This window comes from Procambarus clarkii, chromosome 79, assembly GCF_040958095.1.
Source record: "Procambarus clarkii isolate CNS0578487 chromosome 79, FALCON_Pclarkii_2.0, whole genome shotgun sequence".
In the NCBI taxonomy this organism is placed as follows: domain Eukaryota; kingdom Metazoa; phylum Arthropoda; class Malacostraca; order Decapoda; family Cambaridae; genus Procambarus; species Procambarus clarkii.
Window position 1 is genome coordinate 9183407 of NC_091228.1, and position 20520 is coordinate 9203926.

Below are 20520 nucleotides of genomic sequence, written 5' to 3' on the forward strand. Positions count from 1 at the left end.
TGTCAGTGTTCGCCACCGTAATAATTTATATATATACATTAGGCGTTAATAAAACATATTTATTTATTTATAATTTATTTAGTCATCTAATTCTTAGTTTACACAATTTATAATAAACGACTAATTTAGCCCGAAGTTCTAAGAAGCTCACTCCTCAATCCGCTTGTATAATATCCGTCCTATTCATTCCTCATCTCTGTAAATAAAGAATAACAGTTTCAGATAGCGTTTACACATGTACAATATTTATCAGACACATAAAACCTCGAAACAAAAGTACTCACCATTTTCCGTTAGATAATTTTGTTATAGCCTCATTCAGCCAGTCGTCTCCAAGCACATTTTCCAACAAATATCACTCTTATCATAACACAGCGTTTCATAGCAGCTCGGCATATTTTTAAATAAAGCATAAGATAGCCTCAATACGTTCCTATCATTCTGCATATAATCTCCGTAAGTAAAACTAGTTTCAAATAGCTTTATTGCAGTTTTTAGATCCTTGTTTGAAAGATGGTAACAGAAAAACATCGCATATAGCCCGCATACGTATGTATTTAAACTCTGAAGTCTCTCTGTAAACGTGTATACATCACAGTCTCTATAATAATTTAAAAACTCCGAAATGTAGGGCGAATACACATTTATTCCATATGAATCTAGTATAACTATTTTCCGTTTAGATTTATATACAGCAATCCAGTGACCCATTACTTCCTTAGAGTCTCTTCCTAAGGTATTTATTATAAACATAATCGGCCTATCCCGTATTTGCTTCATTATTCTATATATATCCGTCGCTAAATAGCATCCAATATATTTAGCTTTACTACCCTTCATATTGTTCAATGCCCTATTAATTTGTTTGCAGTTCATGCTTTTGTATCACACACAACTCGCCTATCGGAATAAATTCTCAATACTCCCGTTGTATTTCCGAATAAAATAATAACTTTATTTGATTTCACTGGAACAGCAAATTCTAATGTAATTCTTAGGTTTCCCGAAGCCTCTATAGGAAGGGTATCTCTCAATTCCTCAGGCGTTAGTCTAAATGCCAGTAACGTTCTTCCTTTTATAAATGAATTATATGTCAAGGTATTGCAAGCATTAAAGCCTACTGTATTTTGAGTCTCGTAGTATAGTTTCGAACATTTATTCGGAAACTTGCAAGTTATATTAAATAAGTTTGTCCCATCACGTGTAATATATACATTAGATAAATCGCAGTGATGGAAATAAAGTGGATTAAGTGTATACGCTCCGGATATTGCTTCCATATCCATCATCATAATAAATAATTTATCTGGGATAATGCTCCCCCATGGCTGGTCAATACTTAATCTCTGCTGCCCATTACCAAGAATGAACGTCTTGTGGAGTGTCTTATCAAACGTATATGTAACTGACGTATTTTGTTCAGCCAGAGCTCTATTAATAGCCTCCACTCCAGATGCGAATGGAGTTATCCGATCAATCCACATTCTAGCTAGTTTTATGTTAAACTTATATCCAGATTCAATACTGTTTATAACCCACGGATCACTGTTAAGTTCTAATCTCAAACGAATATCAATTCCATCCAAAAGATATTCGCTCAAAATTGTAATGTCCAATAGCAGTTTAAAGCAACAATTTACTCCCTCAGTTTTTAACTTTACAAATCTAGATTTAAGGTCTTCTGAGGCATTCTTAAAATAATCTGCATCATATTTTTCAGGAAAAACATCATTATAGAAATACGTCAGTTCTTTAAATCTTTCAGCTTTACATTCCGAAAGCGTTGTCATTAGCTTTACATATGATAAATATGAAAATAGTGAATTAGTTTCCACCACTTGCTCATTTAAATAAACAGTTACAGCTTTAAACATTGTCTGGGACAAACCATTGACTATTGATGCATTTTTAATATCCGCTAAAGCCGTAATTCCGTCAGGTCCCGTTAATTCAACCATCAGTTCTAGCGTCAAGCTCGAAAGATCAATAAATTGTCCCTTAACTCCTGGGATACGGAATTCAATATAAGAATCTTTAAATTTATTGTTAATACTTGAATTCACAGGTAAAATATCATGTGTCTGTCTTGAAAATATCGTACTTTCAACCATTCTATGCGGATTAACTTTAGGAAAACCATCGCTTATAGCAGCTGTATAATTTTCTAAAGGAACTTGCAATGCTGCACTAGGAGCATTTACACTCATCATGTCTGCGTCTAGCATACAACTAGCACTGTTTTATGAAAACGCGTCTTTATATCTATCCATTTTCTTTATATAGGCAGGTCTTTTCGATTTTCTTTTCGTTATTCGACCGCCTGCTATCAATTTAGGACCTATACTTTTCAATGTTTCCATACCACGTTTTCTAATTGAATCTTTCAAAGTACCTTGGCCTGCATTTATATCCTGCAAAACATTCTGTCCCATTGTCAATGCTGCTGGCATAATAGTTTTTAATAGGAAAGGTGTTGCTCTACGAGCTAGACCAGTTAAGAAACTTAATATTCCACCTCCTCTTAAATGTCTTCTATCAAAAACAGTAATATCGCCCAGTGCTCCACCTCTCTTCCCTCGAGGAGCGATAAATCGCCCTACCTCGTCAACAGACAGCTGTACAATCCCGACCCTCATGTTTAAACGTGCCAGGAGAGAATGATAAACTCCCTCTACTCTTACCATTATATATCAACAGGTCTAATATGTAATACTGCAATCGTTCATCCATCCTTTTCAAAATATACAGGCTCCCCATCTTGATCTGTTAATTTAATACTAATGCCATCAATATTAGTCGTATTTAAAGGTTTATATAATTTCCTGTGTGTTACATTACTTTGAAACGAAACAACATCCAAGATATTTACAATCTGATTACCAAACATGGTGGGCTGCACCTTATCACAATATACACACAAGAAATCTATACGGCCTCCCGGCCTAGGATGATAATAGCATGTATCTTGTACAGTTAACCTGTTATTAGGTAGTTTATTCATAATAAAAATATCATAGGCTTTACCTACTTCAGCTCCAATAACTTTATATATATTTCGACCGAAAGATAAAGAAATTCGAACAACTAATTTTCCATCCTTTGTAATAAATAATTTTAACAACTTCTCACTAAATGCTGCATTAAACTTAATTCGATTAATACTCGAATCATATTTCATATAAATGCCCCCATGGTCTGGGAAATTATAATTAAGTACGGGTCCTATAAAACTCAGTGAACCTTTTGAAAATATAGTTGAAATTTCTCTATTTAAAATAGTCGTTGGCTCTATGCAATTATCACTGGCTAAAATATCCGACTTTAAAGTGAAAGATGTATTCACCGTACTCAAATCAGATAAATTTTTATTAGACACTAGAAGTTGGACTGAAATAAAACTTTCCGGGTCATTCCTCTTAACAGCGAAATAAGATGGAGGCAGGAATATATTCTTCAGGCACGGATCCTATATATATATCCTATATATATATATCCTATATCCGCACGGAAGTACGGATCCTATAAAACTCAGTGAACCTTTTGAAAATATAGTTGAAATTTCTCTATTTAAAATAGTCGTTAGCTCTATGCAATTATCACTGGCTAAAATATCCGACTTTAAAGTGAAAGATGTATTCACCGTACTCAAATCAGATAAATTTTTATTAGACACTAGAAGTTGGACTGAAATAAAACTTTCCGGGTCATTCCTCTTAACAGCGAAATAAGATGGAGGCAGGAATATATTCTTCAGGCACACTTCATAAGCTTTATTCGGGTCTAAAGGCAGCTGATTATGTAATCTATTTTCAAAAGCATTGGGACCATTGTTTTTAAATACATCAGTATCAGAGTTACTCGCTGCATATATAACGTAACTATCCATCCTGTAGACTAATAGTAAATGATAAAAATAAACAGAAACTCACCTTAATATGGTATCCAGGTAGACTCTCCTTCATCTGCAGCCTTGATCTTCCTCTTCAAACTCAGAGGAGAAAACACTTGATTTTTCGCATCTACATTTCTAAATAAATTCTTAGGTGTAGAGGTCAAAGAAAAAAACAACTTGGCTATGGGCAATTTATCTTCTGGGAACAACAACTTCGAAGTGCACATTCTGCCTATAACGTCATCAACATAATTGATCCCAGTAACTGGTGATGTAATGTTCCCTTCCTCATCCCACTTTACAAGTCCAGTTGTATTAAAATAATTTAACAAGGAGACAGCAAAATCATAATCCTTAAGCTTTAATCTTAAGTCTATCAAGTGTTGTATAACAGGATTTGTTCTCACTGTCGTCGTAGGCTTCTCAACACTTACTGCCGTAGGTTTCTGTTGATCAATAGCTTTTCGCGGTACAAGATAGAATTCTTTCATTATTCCTTATTAAATAGCCTTGAAATAAAATTTATAGCTATGGGAAGTAAAATGCCCAATAAATTACCTCCTCTTTTACTTGTTAATATGTCTTTCTTGAGTGAAATAGCCTTCTTCTTACAGGCTAATGTATGGAGTAGAGCTCTATATTTAGAAAGTCTCTTTAAAATAGGCTTCCCAACTTCAATTTTATTTTTTAAGAAATTATTAAATATTTCAGATAGGCAAAGTATATGTTCCTTTTTAAGAGTCTTAATTAACTTTTTCCTAGAATTATAACCTAATCTAGCTAATAGTTCAATAAATCCACGATACTTGCTAACTAAGGGCTGCTTCTTCATAGTTTCTTCACGTCATCTGAATTCACCCACTTATCAAATCAACTGTCGTAACCGACGTATCTAACTTTATATAAAGTAGTATTACCAACTTTACGTTTACTTATAATTCTCTCAATTTCAAATGTATCTGACAAGTAGGTGGGAGTCAACTCCTCTCTATAAAATCCACCTTCTATAAGTCTATTATTTAAGTCCTTTAGATAATATAAAGGCACAGGTTGTTTAGTATCAATTTGAGCAATAGTAAATATTTCCTTAGTGTTCTGTTGATGAAAACCTCTTTTGAACTTTGAAATACGATTAGATAAGGCAAGCCGTACTGTATCTCCCACAGACAGATGATTACTGATGCGTGGCTTAGTCTGCTGCTCTCCTTTATACATGAGCTTAAACTGCCTAGTCACGTCTTGAGGCGAAGATAAAGCATGTACATCAATAGGTATTTTCCCCTTTAATCCTCTATGTGGTGTTCTATTATACTTTTAACCATATCAGGTAAAACATTTATATAGATTAAGGTGTTATAAGCCGTTAAATATTTATATATCTTAGTTTTCAATGTTCTTATAAATCTCTCTGCAATGCTGGCTTTAGTTTCCGGAAAAAATACACTGTACAGTTCTGTCTAACAGTTTTTTACAGTTTACAGTTTTTACTGTCTAACAATCGTTTCATATATTTATTATAGAATTCACCGCCCTTATCAGTGTTAAGCTTCCTTACACCTTTTGATGAAGGTAAATCCAGAATAGCTTTCATGGCTTCACTTACACTCTGACCTTATTTAGTGGATAGTGGAACTACATGTGCAAACCTTGAAAATATATCAACACAAACTAATAAATATTTAATATCATTGTTATGCTTAGCTAACAATGTCATATCAGCCAAGTCACTGGTAAAGAAAGCTTTAGGTCTAGGTGCTAAGATACGTCTTCGTTTAAATTTACGTTTTGTTAATAGATGTAAGGTATATGCATTAGACGTTTTTAAATAGTCTTTCACATCTTTTATAGTTAATTCAGGGATTGTTTTCTTTGCAGCCTTATACAATTTTAAAACACCACCAAACCTACCTATGGACTTGGGGTCATTGTATATCTTATTAAGAGTTTGTGTAATGTTCACCATTGATACACTAATTCATATGGGGGCTCATTTACAATATTTCCCCTAAATATTATGGATTCAGGTGTTTTAACGCCCAAGTCAACAAGTAAATACCCATACTGTCGAGAAATCACTTTCTTATATATATCTAAACATTTCTTAGCATCTTGTTTTCCGAATATTTGTCTGCCTAATGTTTCTATCTGGGACATGTCTCTTGATTTAAGCAGAATAAAATGAGATGCATTTAAACTTATAGATCTAGAAAATTTCCCACTGAAAAATATATTTTGGGTTATAAAAATAACAGAGATGTTCTCATGCCGTCCCTTAGTAAATATATCACTTACTATTTTAGAGTTTGTAGATTCAACATACAAGTCATCATAAACAACTAATATATGAGATGTGTCCTCTGGATCACGATCGTCTAAAGGGTTTAGAATTTCAGAGTAAAAAGATATCTTATGTTTAATGAGTGGATTAGTTCTCAACTCTTTATACCCGCTTCCACAGATAATTATTTTTGCAAAGTTCTGCTGATATTTCTCTATCATTTTAGCACATAAATAGCTCTTCCCACCATTTGAAATTCCAGCAATAATAATTCTTGACGGTTCACTAAATATATTCAACTGGGTTTCAGTAATAACTTTTTTCTGCCCTTCCATGTTGCTAGGATTCAATAGACTAACTACAAATATATAATGAAAGGAGTATTTAAACGAAATCTACATTCTAGTTTTTATTTTAAACATATCCAATAAAATTATAGTCATAACATATCCAATACAGTAATAAAATCATAGAATATACAATATCAAAATATCATAGCAAATAAAATCATAGCCATAACATATCCAATACAGTAATAAAATCATAGAATATACAATATCAAAATATCATAGCAAATAAAATCATAGTCATAACATATCCAATACAGTAATAAAATCATAGAATATACAATATCAAAAATATCATAGACATTTAAATCATAGTCATTTTCATATCAAATACAGTAACAAATCATAGCCAATACAGTAACAAAATAAATTATAGTCATAACATAGCCATTTGATCATATCCAATACAGTAAGAAAATCATAGCCAATACAATATTATAGACATTTGAATATAGTCATTTCATATCAATTACAGTAACAAATCATAGCCAGTACAGTACCAAAATTTGTTAATTTGACTATTGACTATAATATTGACTATTGACTATAATACATAGACAATACAGTAACATAGACTTAGTTGTTGTTGGGGAATAATTGCTGAGCGACTCTATCCCGCTTTTCCCAAAGATTAAAAATGGGGAACAATTGACGTCTTGGTTGGGGATTATCTACAATTACTGGATCCTCTACCTGCATCTCTTCCTCTACCTGCATCTCTTCCTCTACCTGCACCTCTTCCTCTACCTGCACCCCTTCCTGTACCTGTACCTCTTCCTGTACCTCACGCTCTGGAATGTCTGGGTGACCGTAAGCTAATGACTCTGTGGGACTAATGAGGTACCTCTTGTCATCAAAAGCTGACAGACCGCGCTTAGTTGTTTTACACGTGCATATCTGTCCATTAACATTACGAATGGATCGGGATACAAAATTAAAAGTTGTATTTGTCTCTAATGTGTTCTGAAAAGATGCATGTGTTATTTTCTTTTGTTGGTGATAAGGAATCCCTTTACATTTACATAAATGTTCTTTATCAAGGGTTAGGAGAGAGTAAGTTTTAGGCTTGAGTGCAATTAATTCAGTTATAATTTTCTGCTTTACTTCTGACTTGAGGAGTCCTAGTTCACCTTTGCGAGTAGCTGAATACATGGGATGATCTTTGTCGAAATTACTGAAATCCATATAATCTACTAGAGGAGCTTTTGTCATTTCTTGGAAAGCATCTTTACAGGTCAGAGTAAATATGAATGAGTCTGTATCCGTATAAATTAGTCTAGCTCTCTCCCCATAATGGGCTTTAACTACATTATACCAGAACTCGTATAAACGCCTCTTGGCTATCTGCAAGATCTGATATCCCATGTAAGAAGGAGTGGTAACTTTAAGGATGTCTTTCATTACTGTACAGAGAACCCTATCTGGACCTAAAGAGACAGCTCGTTTATACAAAGGGTTTCTTGCATGAGTTAAGAATGAATGTTTTGTCGTTACTAGATGGTGAGTATTAGCATATCGAGATATATTTGTCATTGATTTCCCCTACAGACTATTACTTATGAGTTTAAAGACTTTTTCTTTAACTTTACAGGTGGTATTGGCTCGTTCTCGAATGTTGGTTGAAATAAAATCTTTTAAATAGGGAGCCTGTTTAAATTCATAGATTGTTTTTACTCGTTCAACTTCTAGTCCAAGTTTTAATAGCAATTGCAGGAAATCAAGGCTTACTAAGTAGTTGTTTTGGGGCAAGTGGGATGCAATTAACTTAGTATTTTTAGGTGGGAGTTTACGTTTTTCATCGTTAAGGGTTTTCTTACTGTACTCTGACAAAAACTCCTCAGTTATATTAGTATGAGACAGTACAAGGGGCAGATCATCAGTATACCTAGCTACCTCGGGAGATACATGTTTTGTATCGCATAAAATCCAATAACCTTTGTCTTGATCACAGGGGATATGTTGTAACCCTTGCCCTAATAAGGTATCCCGCTCAATGTCAGTTAATTGTCTAATCCCTCCCTGGGGAAGTACCTCAGCCATGCACGCTGCATATAGGCTGTTGAAGTCGAGGTACAAAATGTGAGTATCGTCATCAGAGCTAGGGTTAGATGTAGTGTGCTCGTTAACATCCTGAGTAAATTGTCTTATGGAAGATGTGAACCCCCCTCTAAGATTCCTTCTCAACAAATCATATACATTCTGATCATACACATAGTCAAGTACAACTTTTGATTTAAATAAGAACGCGTCCCAAGCGTAATTAGGAAGTGATACATAGAAAACAATATCTAGTTCATAAATTTCTTTCAGTGATGTTCGCCAAAGTGTAAATATATCAACTAGCATTCCTACATCAACTTTTAAATATAACATGAGGTAATCCTTGATGTTTGTACAGTTCCCTAAATTAAATACTTTAAGAGCATTGTTATAATCTTCTTCAGACAGTGGAGCGTCATGTAAAACATTGTAAAACGTATCTCGCGACGGGAGCTGAGGTTCGTCTAACACGTCCATGGAAGAAATATAATCATAACATAGGCTTTGTTTACCTTTAATTAACAGAGCTTTAGCTTCATCAGATACGCCATTTAGTACGTGTTCAGTATACTTGGTGGGTTTCTTACTGGTAACGTGCTCTTTTGCTAAGGTTCTTAATGACCCATTAAGGAGAGCTAGGCTATCTAGGAATTTAAGTTCACCTATGATGACTTGCATAAATTTCAATCCTTCCTTGGTTAGAATTTCTACATCGCGGTGAGGATTTTTGGGCAGTTCTTTAAGTATAATTCCAAGATCATAGGCAGCATTATGGGAAAATGTGGTCAAGTATCTACGAGCATTTTTACATTGTAAATTGCAACGAGCACAACAAGCACCTAAGTAATTATTTTCCTGAATAGCATGATTATGATGTCTATGTTTATCTTTCTTATTCTTGAAAGTTTGATGACACAATTGACACGCATTTTGTCTTTGAAACATTCTTTCCTGTTCTCTAGACAAGTTCTTAGGGAAATTGGGGAGCTGAGCATGAATAGCTTTCCATGAGGCTTCTAGCTTTGTAATAAAATGATTAACCGCGTCTGGACCTACGTATGAATACGTTTCTACGACATTGAATTCCCTGTCTAAAATCATGTAGGCATAAGCAATTGCTTTATGCTTACATTCCACCATGCCTCTAGGATTTTGACGGTCTAAACGACTTTCAAAATCGTAAAAGCGGTGTGAGTGGGGCTATAGGTCCTACAGTAATTTTTAAAAATTATTTTATCATTAGGATTATAGAACGAAAATACTTGGGATACAGTGCACGACTCTTCGTGAGCCTGAATTTCATCTAAGGGAGCATGCAAAAGGCAAATTTTGCAGAATTTATGAGTGTCAGGAATTCTACCGTGGTTATGGTTAATACTCTTTACAAATTTATCAAAATCCTTGATCAGACAGAGATGCTTGCCTTCTAATAACAACAAAGGGACTTTATCGGCATACTTTTCCTGGCTTTTCCTAGCTAAACTAAGATAGTATCTGTTACTTTCATGAGTTACTGTATAAATATAAATAGAAATTTTGTTAAGCTTCACTATTTTCTTAAGATTATCAAATGATACGGGAAATCTGATTTCATCTGCCCATACTACGAATCTTCTACACCATCGAAGGTTTTTGTAATGACGTCTAACGTTATCCATGGTCCTGCCCAATGCTAAGTTTTTATACGCCGCAATGCACTGTAACAAACACTCATCTCCTTCACTTTCAGGATTAAATACTGATTCTTTACCCCCTTAATTTTGCAGGATATGGTATATATGATCCAAGGCGCATAGGGTGGCGAATATATGAAAAATTAATGGCAAAGCCAGACATGGAATGAATTCCTACACTTGAGGATTGGACATTTTTGAGGCATTCGTCAATTTTAGCAGACATTTCGTCAACCCATGAATTTACGAGAACTTCAACCTCTTCCTGTGTAACAGTCTGAGTTTCGCCTCTAATTGAAAATACTTCGTCTAATATTTCATATTGATCGTCTGCATGATTAAGTTTTTGCAAAATTAGGCTTACGTCTGGGTAAATGTGAAATGAGGGAGGGAATTCTTCCTGTATTTGTCTGAACTGATTGTCTATATATTCTATAAAAAATTCCCTATACCTATTTATATATATGCTGGGGTCAGCGTCTAAATGACCGGGAATGGAGAAAGAATGTCTCGAGAATGATCCTTCGAAATGGTGTATGACTTCTAACACTCGTGGAAAAACGTTATCTAAGTTAAGTACCTCTGGGGAATCCGGAGCGTTGACTTCTTCATCTGATATGTCATGAACAGGGGGTTGATTGTCTTCTTCTTCATCTGAGGACGCCTGCAGGTTGCCGTCTGGCGCATCTTCTTCTAGCTCCTGGGAAAGCTGGTGCTGACTGCGTACAGGCGTGCTCCACTCAGAGGGTTGGGTTGAATCCAGGGGCGATTCTGTAATATAATATTGACAATGAATAAACGTTAAGAGGAAAGCAAATTTGAAAACATTAAGAGGATTTGAAAACCTTAATAGGAAAACAATGTTTGTAACTTTAAGAGGAAAATATCGTCTAAATAAGAGGATTTATTAAGAGGAAAAACAAAAAGTCTAAATAAGAGGAAAAACTGAAGTACAGATAAATAATAATATTACTTACGAGCTGGGATGTTGATTCCACCAAGTATGAGATTCTCTTGATCACGAATAGGAACTCCTGTAATGGAAATATTTTTCTGTATGAGTACATATTACTTGTTTATACACTTGTTAAAATATACAATTATTAACTTTTAAATTACGAAAATTATTGTGAAAACGTACGGTTATTTATGATGCGACGGCGTTTGGGTGGAGGTTCAATGACGTTTCTGGCTTCGGTGGGAGGTTCCTGGTTAACGGACCAACGACAGTACGGGCAGGAAGTAGACCCATGAACTGAAATAAGAATAATATATATAAATTGACTGTCTGTATGTATGTATGTATGTGTGTTTCAGATATATATTTTCTTTGAAAGTTTATTGAATGTGCGAGAAAAAGCGGTACTTACGATTTGCACAATAGAGTTGTCCACAGCTGGTACAAGTTACGTCAAAATGTCCAGGCGGTGTAGATCCGTTGCATGCTATACAGTACAGTCTGCATTCTTGAAGAGCGTTGATGTACATTTCACCTAGGCATGTTAAACATCGTGTTTGACACACATGCCTGATTTCGTTGTTGAGAGGAGACAGGCACAGGGGACACACTGACATGATGATATGACTAGGCTGGGGGAACCTTGTGAACAGGATGAAGATTGAATGTTGACTGAAAGTGTAGGCCTCTAAGACTTTGACCTTAGGCGATCTGAGGGGGCCCCTGAATGAGCGTAATAACAATAGTGTGCCCCTGAGTGAGCGTTTGGCTGTTTTATTAATAGCGAGAATGATTGGTGAATACTGGGAATAAACTCTTTTATTATAAATTGTGTAAACTAAGAATTAGATGACTAAATAAATTATAAATAAATAAATATGTTTTATTAATGCTTAATGTATATATATAAATTATTACGGTGGCGAACGCTGACAATGACTGGTAGATGTCAGGGCAGGTAATCAGGTGATGATTGCCTCGGGCAGATAGCCCGGGGGGGGGGGGGGAAGGTAGCTGGTGCCAGCTTAGATAGTCTCAGAGGCAGTTTCAGTAATAAAGGTTACATTGAGATGCTTGACTGGTTAATGAAAAAAGGAATAAAACATTACGATGTCAGAAAAATAGGAAGAGAGAATAATATGAAGAGGAGAGAGAGTGGAGGGACGGTCCAGATATTATGGAGAAGATAAGATAAGATAAGAGGTGACCTGCGTGCGGCGTCTGGCTGGCCGGCGTAAGGTAAATACAGGTGACGCGAGAGATTGTGAGGTAAGGGGGGGAGGGAGGGGGGGGGGGAGGTATATGAGCGGGAGATGCAGGGGGAGGGAAAGGTGAGGGAGGGGGGATGGCAGGGAAATGAATCAGATATATAGCAATATACTAGTTTCTAAGTAAGAAACAAATAAGAACTTTTAACAAAACTCATATGACATTATTTCATGATAAGAACTTTAACAAACTCGTATGACATTATTTTCATTATAAGAACTTTAACAACTTCTAAAATCTGTGACTGACAAAATTTACCTGAAAACCCTGGCTCATAAACACGAATTTGAATTTTCCCATAAGAACTTTAACAAACTTCTAAGTCTCGGAAATTATTTTCATCATAAGAACTTTAACAACTTCTAAAATCTGTGACTGACAAATTTACCTGAAAACCCTGGCTCACACGCTGGATATTGGACCTCAAAACCATGGCTTACACAGACGATATTGGAACCTGAAAACCATGGCTCACACAGACGATATTCTAAATTTACCTGAAAACCCTGGCTCACAGACACGATATTTCCCCCCCCCCCAAAAAAAAAAATCGTCTGTGGGGTGTCATCCCTACTACTCACCAGTACCCTCAATACCACCACCAGTACCCTCAGTACCACCACCAGTACCCTCAGTACCACCACCAGTCTCCCAGTACCACCACCAGTCTCCCAGTACCACCACCAGTCTCCCAGTACCACCACCAGTACCCTCAGTACCACCACCAGTACCCTCAGTACCACCACCAGTACCCTCAGTACCAGCACCAGTACCCTGAGTACCACTACCACCAGAACCTTGAGTACCACCACCACCAGTACCCTCAGTACCACCACCACCAGAACCCTCAGTACCACAACCACCAGAACCCCGAGTACCGTCACCACCAGAACCCCGAGTACCGTCACCGTCAGAACCCCGAGTATCGCCAGAACCCCGAATACCGCCAGAACCCCGAGTACCGCCAGAACCCCGAGTACCGCCAGAACCCCGAGTACCGCCACCGCCAGAACCCCGAATATCTCCAGAACCCTAAGTACCGCCAGAACCCCGAGTACCGCCACCGCCAGAACCCCGAGTGCCGCCACCGTCAGAACACCGAGTACCGCCATAGCCCCGAGTACCGCCAGAACCCCGAGTACCACCAGAACCCCGAGAACCGCCACCGCCAGAACCCCGAGTATCGCCAGAACCCTAAGTACTGCCAGAACCCCGAGTACCGCCACCGCCAGAACCCCGAGTGCCGCCACCCTCAGAACCCCGAGTACCGCCAGAGCCCAGAGTACCGCCAGAACCCTGAGTACCGCCACCGCCAGTACCCCGAGTATCGCCAGAACCCTGAGTACTGCCAGAACCCCGAGTACCGCCAGAGCCCCGAGTACCGCCAGAACCCCGAGTACCGCCAGAGCCCTGAGTATCGCCAGAACCCCGAGTACCGCCAGAACCCCGAGTACCGCCAGAACCCCGAGTACCGCCAGAACCCCGAGTACCGCCACCGCCAGAACCCCGTGTACCGCCACCGCCAGAACCCCGAGTATCGCCAGAACCCTAAGTACCGCCAGAACCCCGAATACCGCCAGAACCCCGAGTATCGCCAGAACCCCGAGGAACCGCCAGAACCCCGAGTATCGCCAGAACCCCGAGTACCACCAGAACCCCGAGTACCACCAGAACCCCGAGTACCGCCAGAACCCCGAGTACCGCAAGAACCCCGAGTATCGCCAGAACCCCGAATACCGCCAGAACCACGAGTACCGCCAGAACCCCGAGTACCGCCAGAACCCCGAGTATCGCCAGAACCCCGAGTACCGCCAGAACCCCGAGTATCGCCAGAACCCCGTACCATCAGTACCACCACCAGTACCCACAGTACCAGCACCAGTACCCTGAGTACCACCACCACCAGAACCTTGAGTACCACCACCACCAGTACCCTCAGTACCACCACCAGTACCCTCAGTACCAGCACAAGTACCCTGAGTACCACAACCACCAGAACCTTGAGTACCACCACCACCAGTACCCTCAGTACCACCACCACCAGAACCCTCAGTACCACAACCACCAGAACCCCGAGTACCACCACAGCCAGTACCCCGAGTACCGCCACCGCCAGAACCCCGAGTGCCGCCACCGCCAGAACCCCGAGTGCCGCCACCGCCAGAACCCCGAGTATCGCCAGAAACCCGAGTATCGCCAGAACCCCGAGTACCGCCAGAACCCCGAATACCGCCAGAACCCCGAGTACCGCCAGAACTCCGAGTACCGCCAGAACTCCGAGTACCGCCACCGCCAGAACCCCGAGTGCCGCCACCGTCAGAACCCCGAGTACCGCCAGAGCCCCGAGTACCGCCAGAACCCCGAGTACCGCCACCGCCAGAACCCCGAATATCGCCAGAACCCTGAGTACCGCCAGAACCCCGAGAACCGCCAGAGCCCCGAGTACCGCCAGAACCCCGAGTACCGCCAGAGCCCTGAGTATCGCCAGAACCCTGAGTACCGCCAGAACCCCGAGTACCGCCAGAACCCCGAGTACCGCCAGAACCCCGAGTATCGCCAGAACCCCGAGTACCGCCAGAACCCCGAGTACCGCCAGAACCCCGAGTACCACCACCGCTAGAACCCCGAGTACCGCCACCGCTAGAACCCCGAGTATCGCCAGAACCCTGAGTACCGCCAGAACCCCGAATACCGCCAGAACCCCGAGTACCGCCAGAACCCCGAGTATCGCCAGAACCCCGAGTACCGCCAGAACCCCGAGTACTGCCAGAACCCTGAGTACCGCCAGAACCCCGAGTACCGCCAGAACCCCGAGTATCGCCAGAACCCTGAGTACCGCCAGAACCCCGAGTACCGCCAGAACCCCAAGTACCGCCAGAACCCCGAGTACCGCCAGAACGCCGAGTACCGCCAGAACCCCGAGTATCACCAGAACCTCGAGTACCGCCAGAACCCCGAGTATCGCCAGAACCCCGAGTACCGCCAGAACCCCGAGTATCGCCAGAACCCTAAGTACCGCCAGAACCCCGAGTATCGCCAGAACCCTGAGTACCGCCAGAACCCCGAGTATCGCCAGAACCCCGAGTACCGCCACCGCCAGAATCCCGAGTATCGCCAGAACCCTGAGTACCGCCAGAACCTCGAGTACCGCCACCGCCAGAACCCCGAGTACCGCCAGAACCCCGAGTACCGCCAGAACCCCGAGTACCGCCAGAACCCCGAGTACCGCCAGAACCCCGAGTACCGCCAGAACCCCGAGTACCGCCGGAACCCCGAGTACCGCCAGAACCCCGAGTATCGCCAGAACCCCGAGTACCGCCACAACCCCGAGTATCGCTAGAACCCTGAGTACCGCCAAAACCTCGAGTACCGCCACCGCCAGAACCCCGAGTACCGCCAGAACCCCGATTACCGCCAGAACCCCGAGTACCGCCAGAACCCCGAGTACCGCCAGAACCCCGAGTATCGCCAGAACCCTGAATACCGCCAGAACCTCGAGTACCGCCACCGCCAGAACCCCGAGTACCGCCAGAACCCCGAGTACCGCCAGAACCCCGAGTACCGCCAGAACCCCGAGTACCGCCACCGCCAGAACCCCGAGTATCGCCAGAACCCTGAGTACCGCCAGAACCTCGAGTACCGCCACCGCCAGAACCCCGAGTACCGCCAGAACCCCGAGTACCGCCAGAACCCCGAGTACCGCCAGAACCCCGAGTATCGCCAGATCCCCGAGTATCGCCAGAACCCCGAGTACCGCCAGAACCCCGAGTACCGCCAGAACCCCGAGTACCGCCAGAACCCCGAGTACCGCCAGATCCCCGAGTATCGCCAGAACCCCGATTATCGCCAGAACCCCGAGTACCGCCAGAACCCCGAGTATCGCCAGTACCCCGAGTACCGCCAGAACCCCGAGTACCGCCAGAACCCCGATTACCGCCAGAACCCCGAGTATCGCCAGAATCCCGAGTACCGCCAGAACCCCGAGTACCGCCAGAACCCCGAGTATCGCCAGAACCCCGAGTACCGCCAGAACCCCGAGTACCGCCAGAACCCCGAGTACCGCCAGAACCCCGATTACCGCCAGAACCCCGAGTATCGCCAGAACCCCGAGTATCGCCAGTACCCCGAGTACCGCCAGAACCCCGAGTACCGCCAGAACCCCGAGTACCGCCAGAACCCCGATTACCGCCAGAACCCCGAGTATCGCCAGAACCCCGAGTATCGCCAGTACCCCGAGTACTGCCAGAACCCCGAGTACCGCTAGAACCCCGAGTACCGCCAGAACCCCGATTACCGCCAGAACCCCGAGTACCGCCAGAACCCCGAGTACCGCCAGAACCCCGAGTACCGCCAGAACCCCGAGTACCGCCAGAACCCCGAGTACCGCCAGAACCCCGAGTATCGCCAGAACCCGAGTATTGTGGGACATTTGGGGCTTGACTATATTTATTTAATTGTTAAAGTAATGAAATCAATTACTATGGACAACCCGCTTTTATAGTAAAGAGGGAAACTAATAAAAAGTGATGATTGGAAATTCCTAGACGGACCAGTGTCTATGGATAAATATTAGGAAATATAATCACTTGAGTAATTAATGGGCTGTATAAATAATTTACTTCAATCAAAGCCTCAAACACCTACATTGGGGGGTTATTGCTAGAACTTCATATATGTCTAGGAACTAGTGTGGTTCGTGCACCAGTTCATTGTGTAATAACCTAATCTTATGACCAAATAAAGAATCAATAGAAAATTTATCACCAATAAAGATATAGATCATTAACATCAGAAATTAATAATTATAATAAACACGTATTATCTCCAGCGTACAGCATTCCATAAATGATAACTAAAATACTGATAATTTGAATAATTAAAGAAATATGAAAAGTCTTAGCTTGAAGACGTTTTCGAAGACATCAGTTACGAATCATCCTCGGGATCTCCAGAATTCCTCGTAGAACACTGGGAGATGAATAACACGGGTAAAGTAACAGCTCGTGGATTCCTCACACGCGAGCTGTAATTTAAGGGATATTACGTAGCAATGTACTAGGCTACTAAATATCTATATTCAAGAAAATGGAAATAAATTAATTTAGAATACTAACATGGGTTTTGTTTAAGTTGCTCGATGTAACGACAAGCTACCCTGCCATATACAATCTCTAATGATGCATCAAATGGGAGTTATATATACTTAGCTAAAGAGTACTGAATAAGTTGAGGCTTGCCGAAACCGCGTCCCAAGCTCTAGCGTCACAATGGCGAACACGTGGTAGCTTGCTCTGCTTGGATGTCGACGCGCTTATTTGGCCGGTCACAACGGATCACGTAGAACAAATTAACTAGTTCTGTGATGAGTATCAGGTTAAATCTTGCTGACAACTTCACCGTAACGTGTCCTAGACTCTGACACCAAAACAAGTTGCTCAATTCCGCAACAAGTCTTCACGCCGCACACTGGCGACTTCTCCACGAGCTGCAGTCCACCACACAATGGCGTCTCTCTCTCCCCTCCAGTCCCGCATTCGCCACAGAAATTATTTATCCCGAATAATATTACTTCGCGCAGTTGTTGCTAAAATGCTTTGATAAAGACTGGGTTGTAATTCTAGGGAGCTAAATATTATTACTTTCTCGTCTTACGGTGGTAAACGAGAAATGGAGATGATTTTAGTTTTCTCCATGGCATTCACGCGTGACGGTAAATTTATTACTTGATAACAGTTGTAACTGAAAACTCTCGATTTGGCATTATTTGGGAGTTATGTTATCTGTAAATAATTGTCACACGGAATACTGATGTTTTTAGAGAATCACATTCAATTCTCTAACACACTGGATATAAATGTGTTTAACTGGGTAGAATCTGACGCAATACTGGAGCTTGTTTACGTAAGAATTCCGGCATTATTGTACAGACACAATTATTAGTTCATGTGAACACTACTGTTAGTTAATTTTAGTTACTACAGTAATTAGTAGATTTTAGTAATAGTTAATAATAATACAACAGTATTGTATTAGTGTTGGAAATTTCCAACAAGTATCGCCAGAACCCCGAGTACCGCCAGAACCCCAAGTACCGCCAGAACCCCGAGTACCGCCAGAACCCCGAGTATCGCCAGAACCCCGAGTACCGCCAGAACCCCGAGTATCGCAAGAACCCCGAGTACCGCCAGAACCCCGGGTACCGCCAGAACCCCGAGTATCGCCAGAACCCCGAGTATCGCCAGAACCCCGAGTACCGCCAGAACCCCGAGTACCGCCAGAACCCCGAGTATCGCCAGAACCCCGAGTACCGCCAGAACCCCGAGTACCGCCAGAACCCCGAGTACCGCCAGAACCCCGAGTATCGCCAGAACCCCGAGTATCGCCAGAACCCCGAGTATCGCCAGAACCCCGAGTACCGCCAGAACCCCGAGTATCGCCAGAACCCCGAGTACCGCCAGAACCCCGAGTACCGCCAGAACCCCGATTACCGCCAGAACCCCGATTACCACCAGAACCCCGAGTATCGCCAGAACCCCGAGTATCGCCAGAACCCCGAGTACCGCCAGAGCCCCGAGTACCGCCAGAGCCCCGAGTACCGCCAGAACCCCGAGTATCGCCAAAACCCCGAGTACCGCCAGAACCCCGAGTACCGCCAGAACCCCGAGTACCGCCAGAACCCCGAGTATCGCCAGAACCCCGAGTACCGCCAGAACCCCGAGTACCGCCAGAACCCCGAGTATCGCCAGAACCCCGAGTATCGCCAGAACCCCGAGTATCGCCAGAACCCCGAGTATCGCCAGAACCCCGAGTATCGCCAGAACCCCGAGTACCGCCAGAACCCCGAGTATCGCCAGAACCCCGAGTATCGCCAGTACCCCGAGTACTGCCAGAACCCCGAGTACCGCCAGAACCCCGAGTACCGCCAGAACCCCGATTACCGCCAGAACCCCGAGTATCGCCAGAACCCCGAGTACCGCCAGAACCCCGAGTACCGCCAGAACCCCGAGTATCGCCAGAACCCCGAGTACCGCCAGAACCCCGAGTACCGCCAGAACCCCGAGTACCGCCAAAACCCCGAGTACCGCCAGAACCCCGAGTACCGCCAGAACCTCGAGTACCGCCAGAACCTCGAGTACCGCCAGAACCCCGGGTACCCCCCCAATACCCACCAGAAGTCCATAGTTCGCGGGGGAGGGGACGGACGTGTCGTCGTCGCGCTCCGTTAAAACACTGGAATAAACCGGGCTTTTTTAGGATTACAACCATGGATTACGGCCCACAGTGATCACCAAGTGCATAGTGACCCGTAGGAAAGTTGAATACAGAAATTAACAGTGAAACTTTGAGTTAAATACAGAATAAAGGTGGTCCCACGTGGTGAGCCAGTGCCACCAGGCTCATGTGTACAGGCATAAGCGATATATATCAAATATAGCGAGCAGTGATACGTTGAACAGTGAAGTGGAACGTGTAACACAACATATAAATTAGTGGATAGTGTTAGAGAATTGTACATAGAAAAAGTATAAATGTAAAGTTGTGGAGGAGGCATCACACTAGGCTGTTTACACCACAGCCACGAGGCCTACACAGTGTAGGGACGTCCCTCAGTAACAGTATACTCCCTCAGTGATAATATACTGGCAATATATACTGTAATACGGGCAAGTGGATCTAGAACTAGTAATAGAGTAAGTAAATAACATTGCAAGCCGGAAGAAAGTAGAAATTCCCTTAGGATATTACAGGCAAATAATCAGTGTATAAATCAAGTAACTGGCAACCGGTAGCATCCTCCCCCTCCCCCCTGACCTGGGACAAACGGTCAACAATACGGTCCCAAGAGGACCATATTTTCTCCACAAGGCGATAAGTACCCCCACATAAACTTGAACAAACAAACATATGTAATATTATAAATAAACTGTATACACATTATATATACATACATATAATATTACAAATATATGCATATAATATTATAACATCACAAACCCATCATGGAGGTGTGTGGAGGCTGCCATAAGTCACTTCGGAAGAGTGTTGTAGACATTGTATGTAAC

General features: G+C 42.4%; 1 protein-coding gene across 1 annotated transcript in view; it reads left to right on the forward strand.

The window, feature by feature from the left end:
* Positions 1 to 19683, forward strand: part of LOC138357652 (trichohyalin-like) — a 139894-nt gene extending 120211 nt beyond the window's left edge. The window contains exons 2-9 of the mRNA XM_069314657.1: positions 13252 to 14082; positions 14129 to 14305; positions 14454 to 15061; positions 15102 to 15114; positions 15156 to 15792; positions 15840 to 15847; positions 15894 to 16693; positions 18480 to 19683. Of these exons, the coding sequence (XP_069170758.1) occupies positions 13252 to 14082; positions 14129 to 14305; positions 14454 to 15061; positions 15102 to 15114; positions 15156 to 15792; positions 15840 to 15847; positions 15894 to 16693; positions 18480 to 19683 (4278 nt within the window). The remainder of the gene's footprint in view (positions 1 to 13251; positions 14083 to 14128; positions 14306 to 14453; positions 15062 to 15101; positions 15115 to 15155; positions 15793 to 15839; positions 15848 to 15893; positions 16694 to 18479) is intronic.
* Positions 19684 to 20520: the final 837 nt, after the last annotated feature.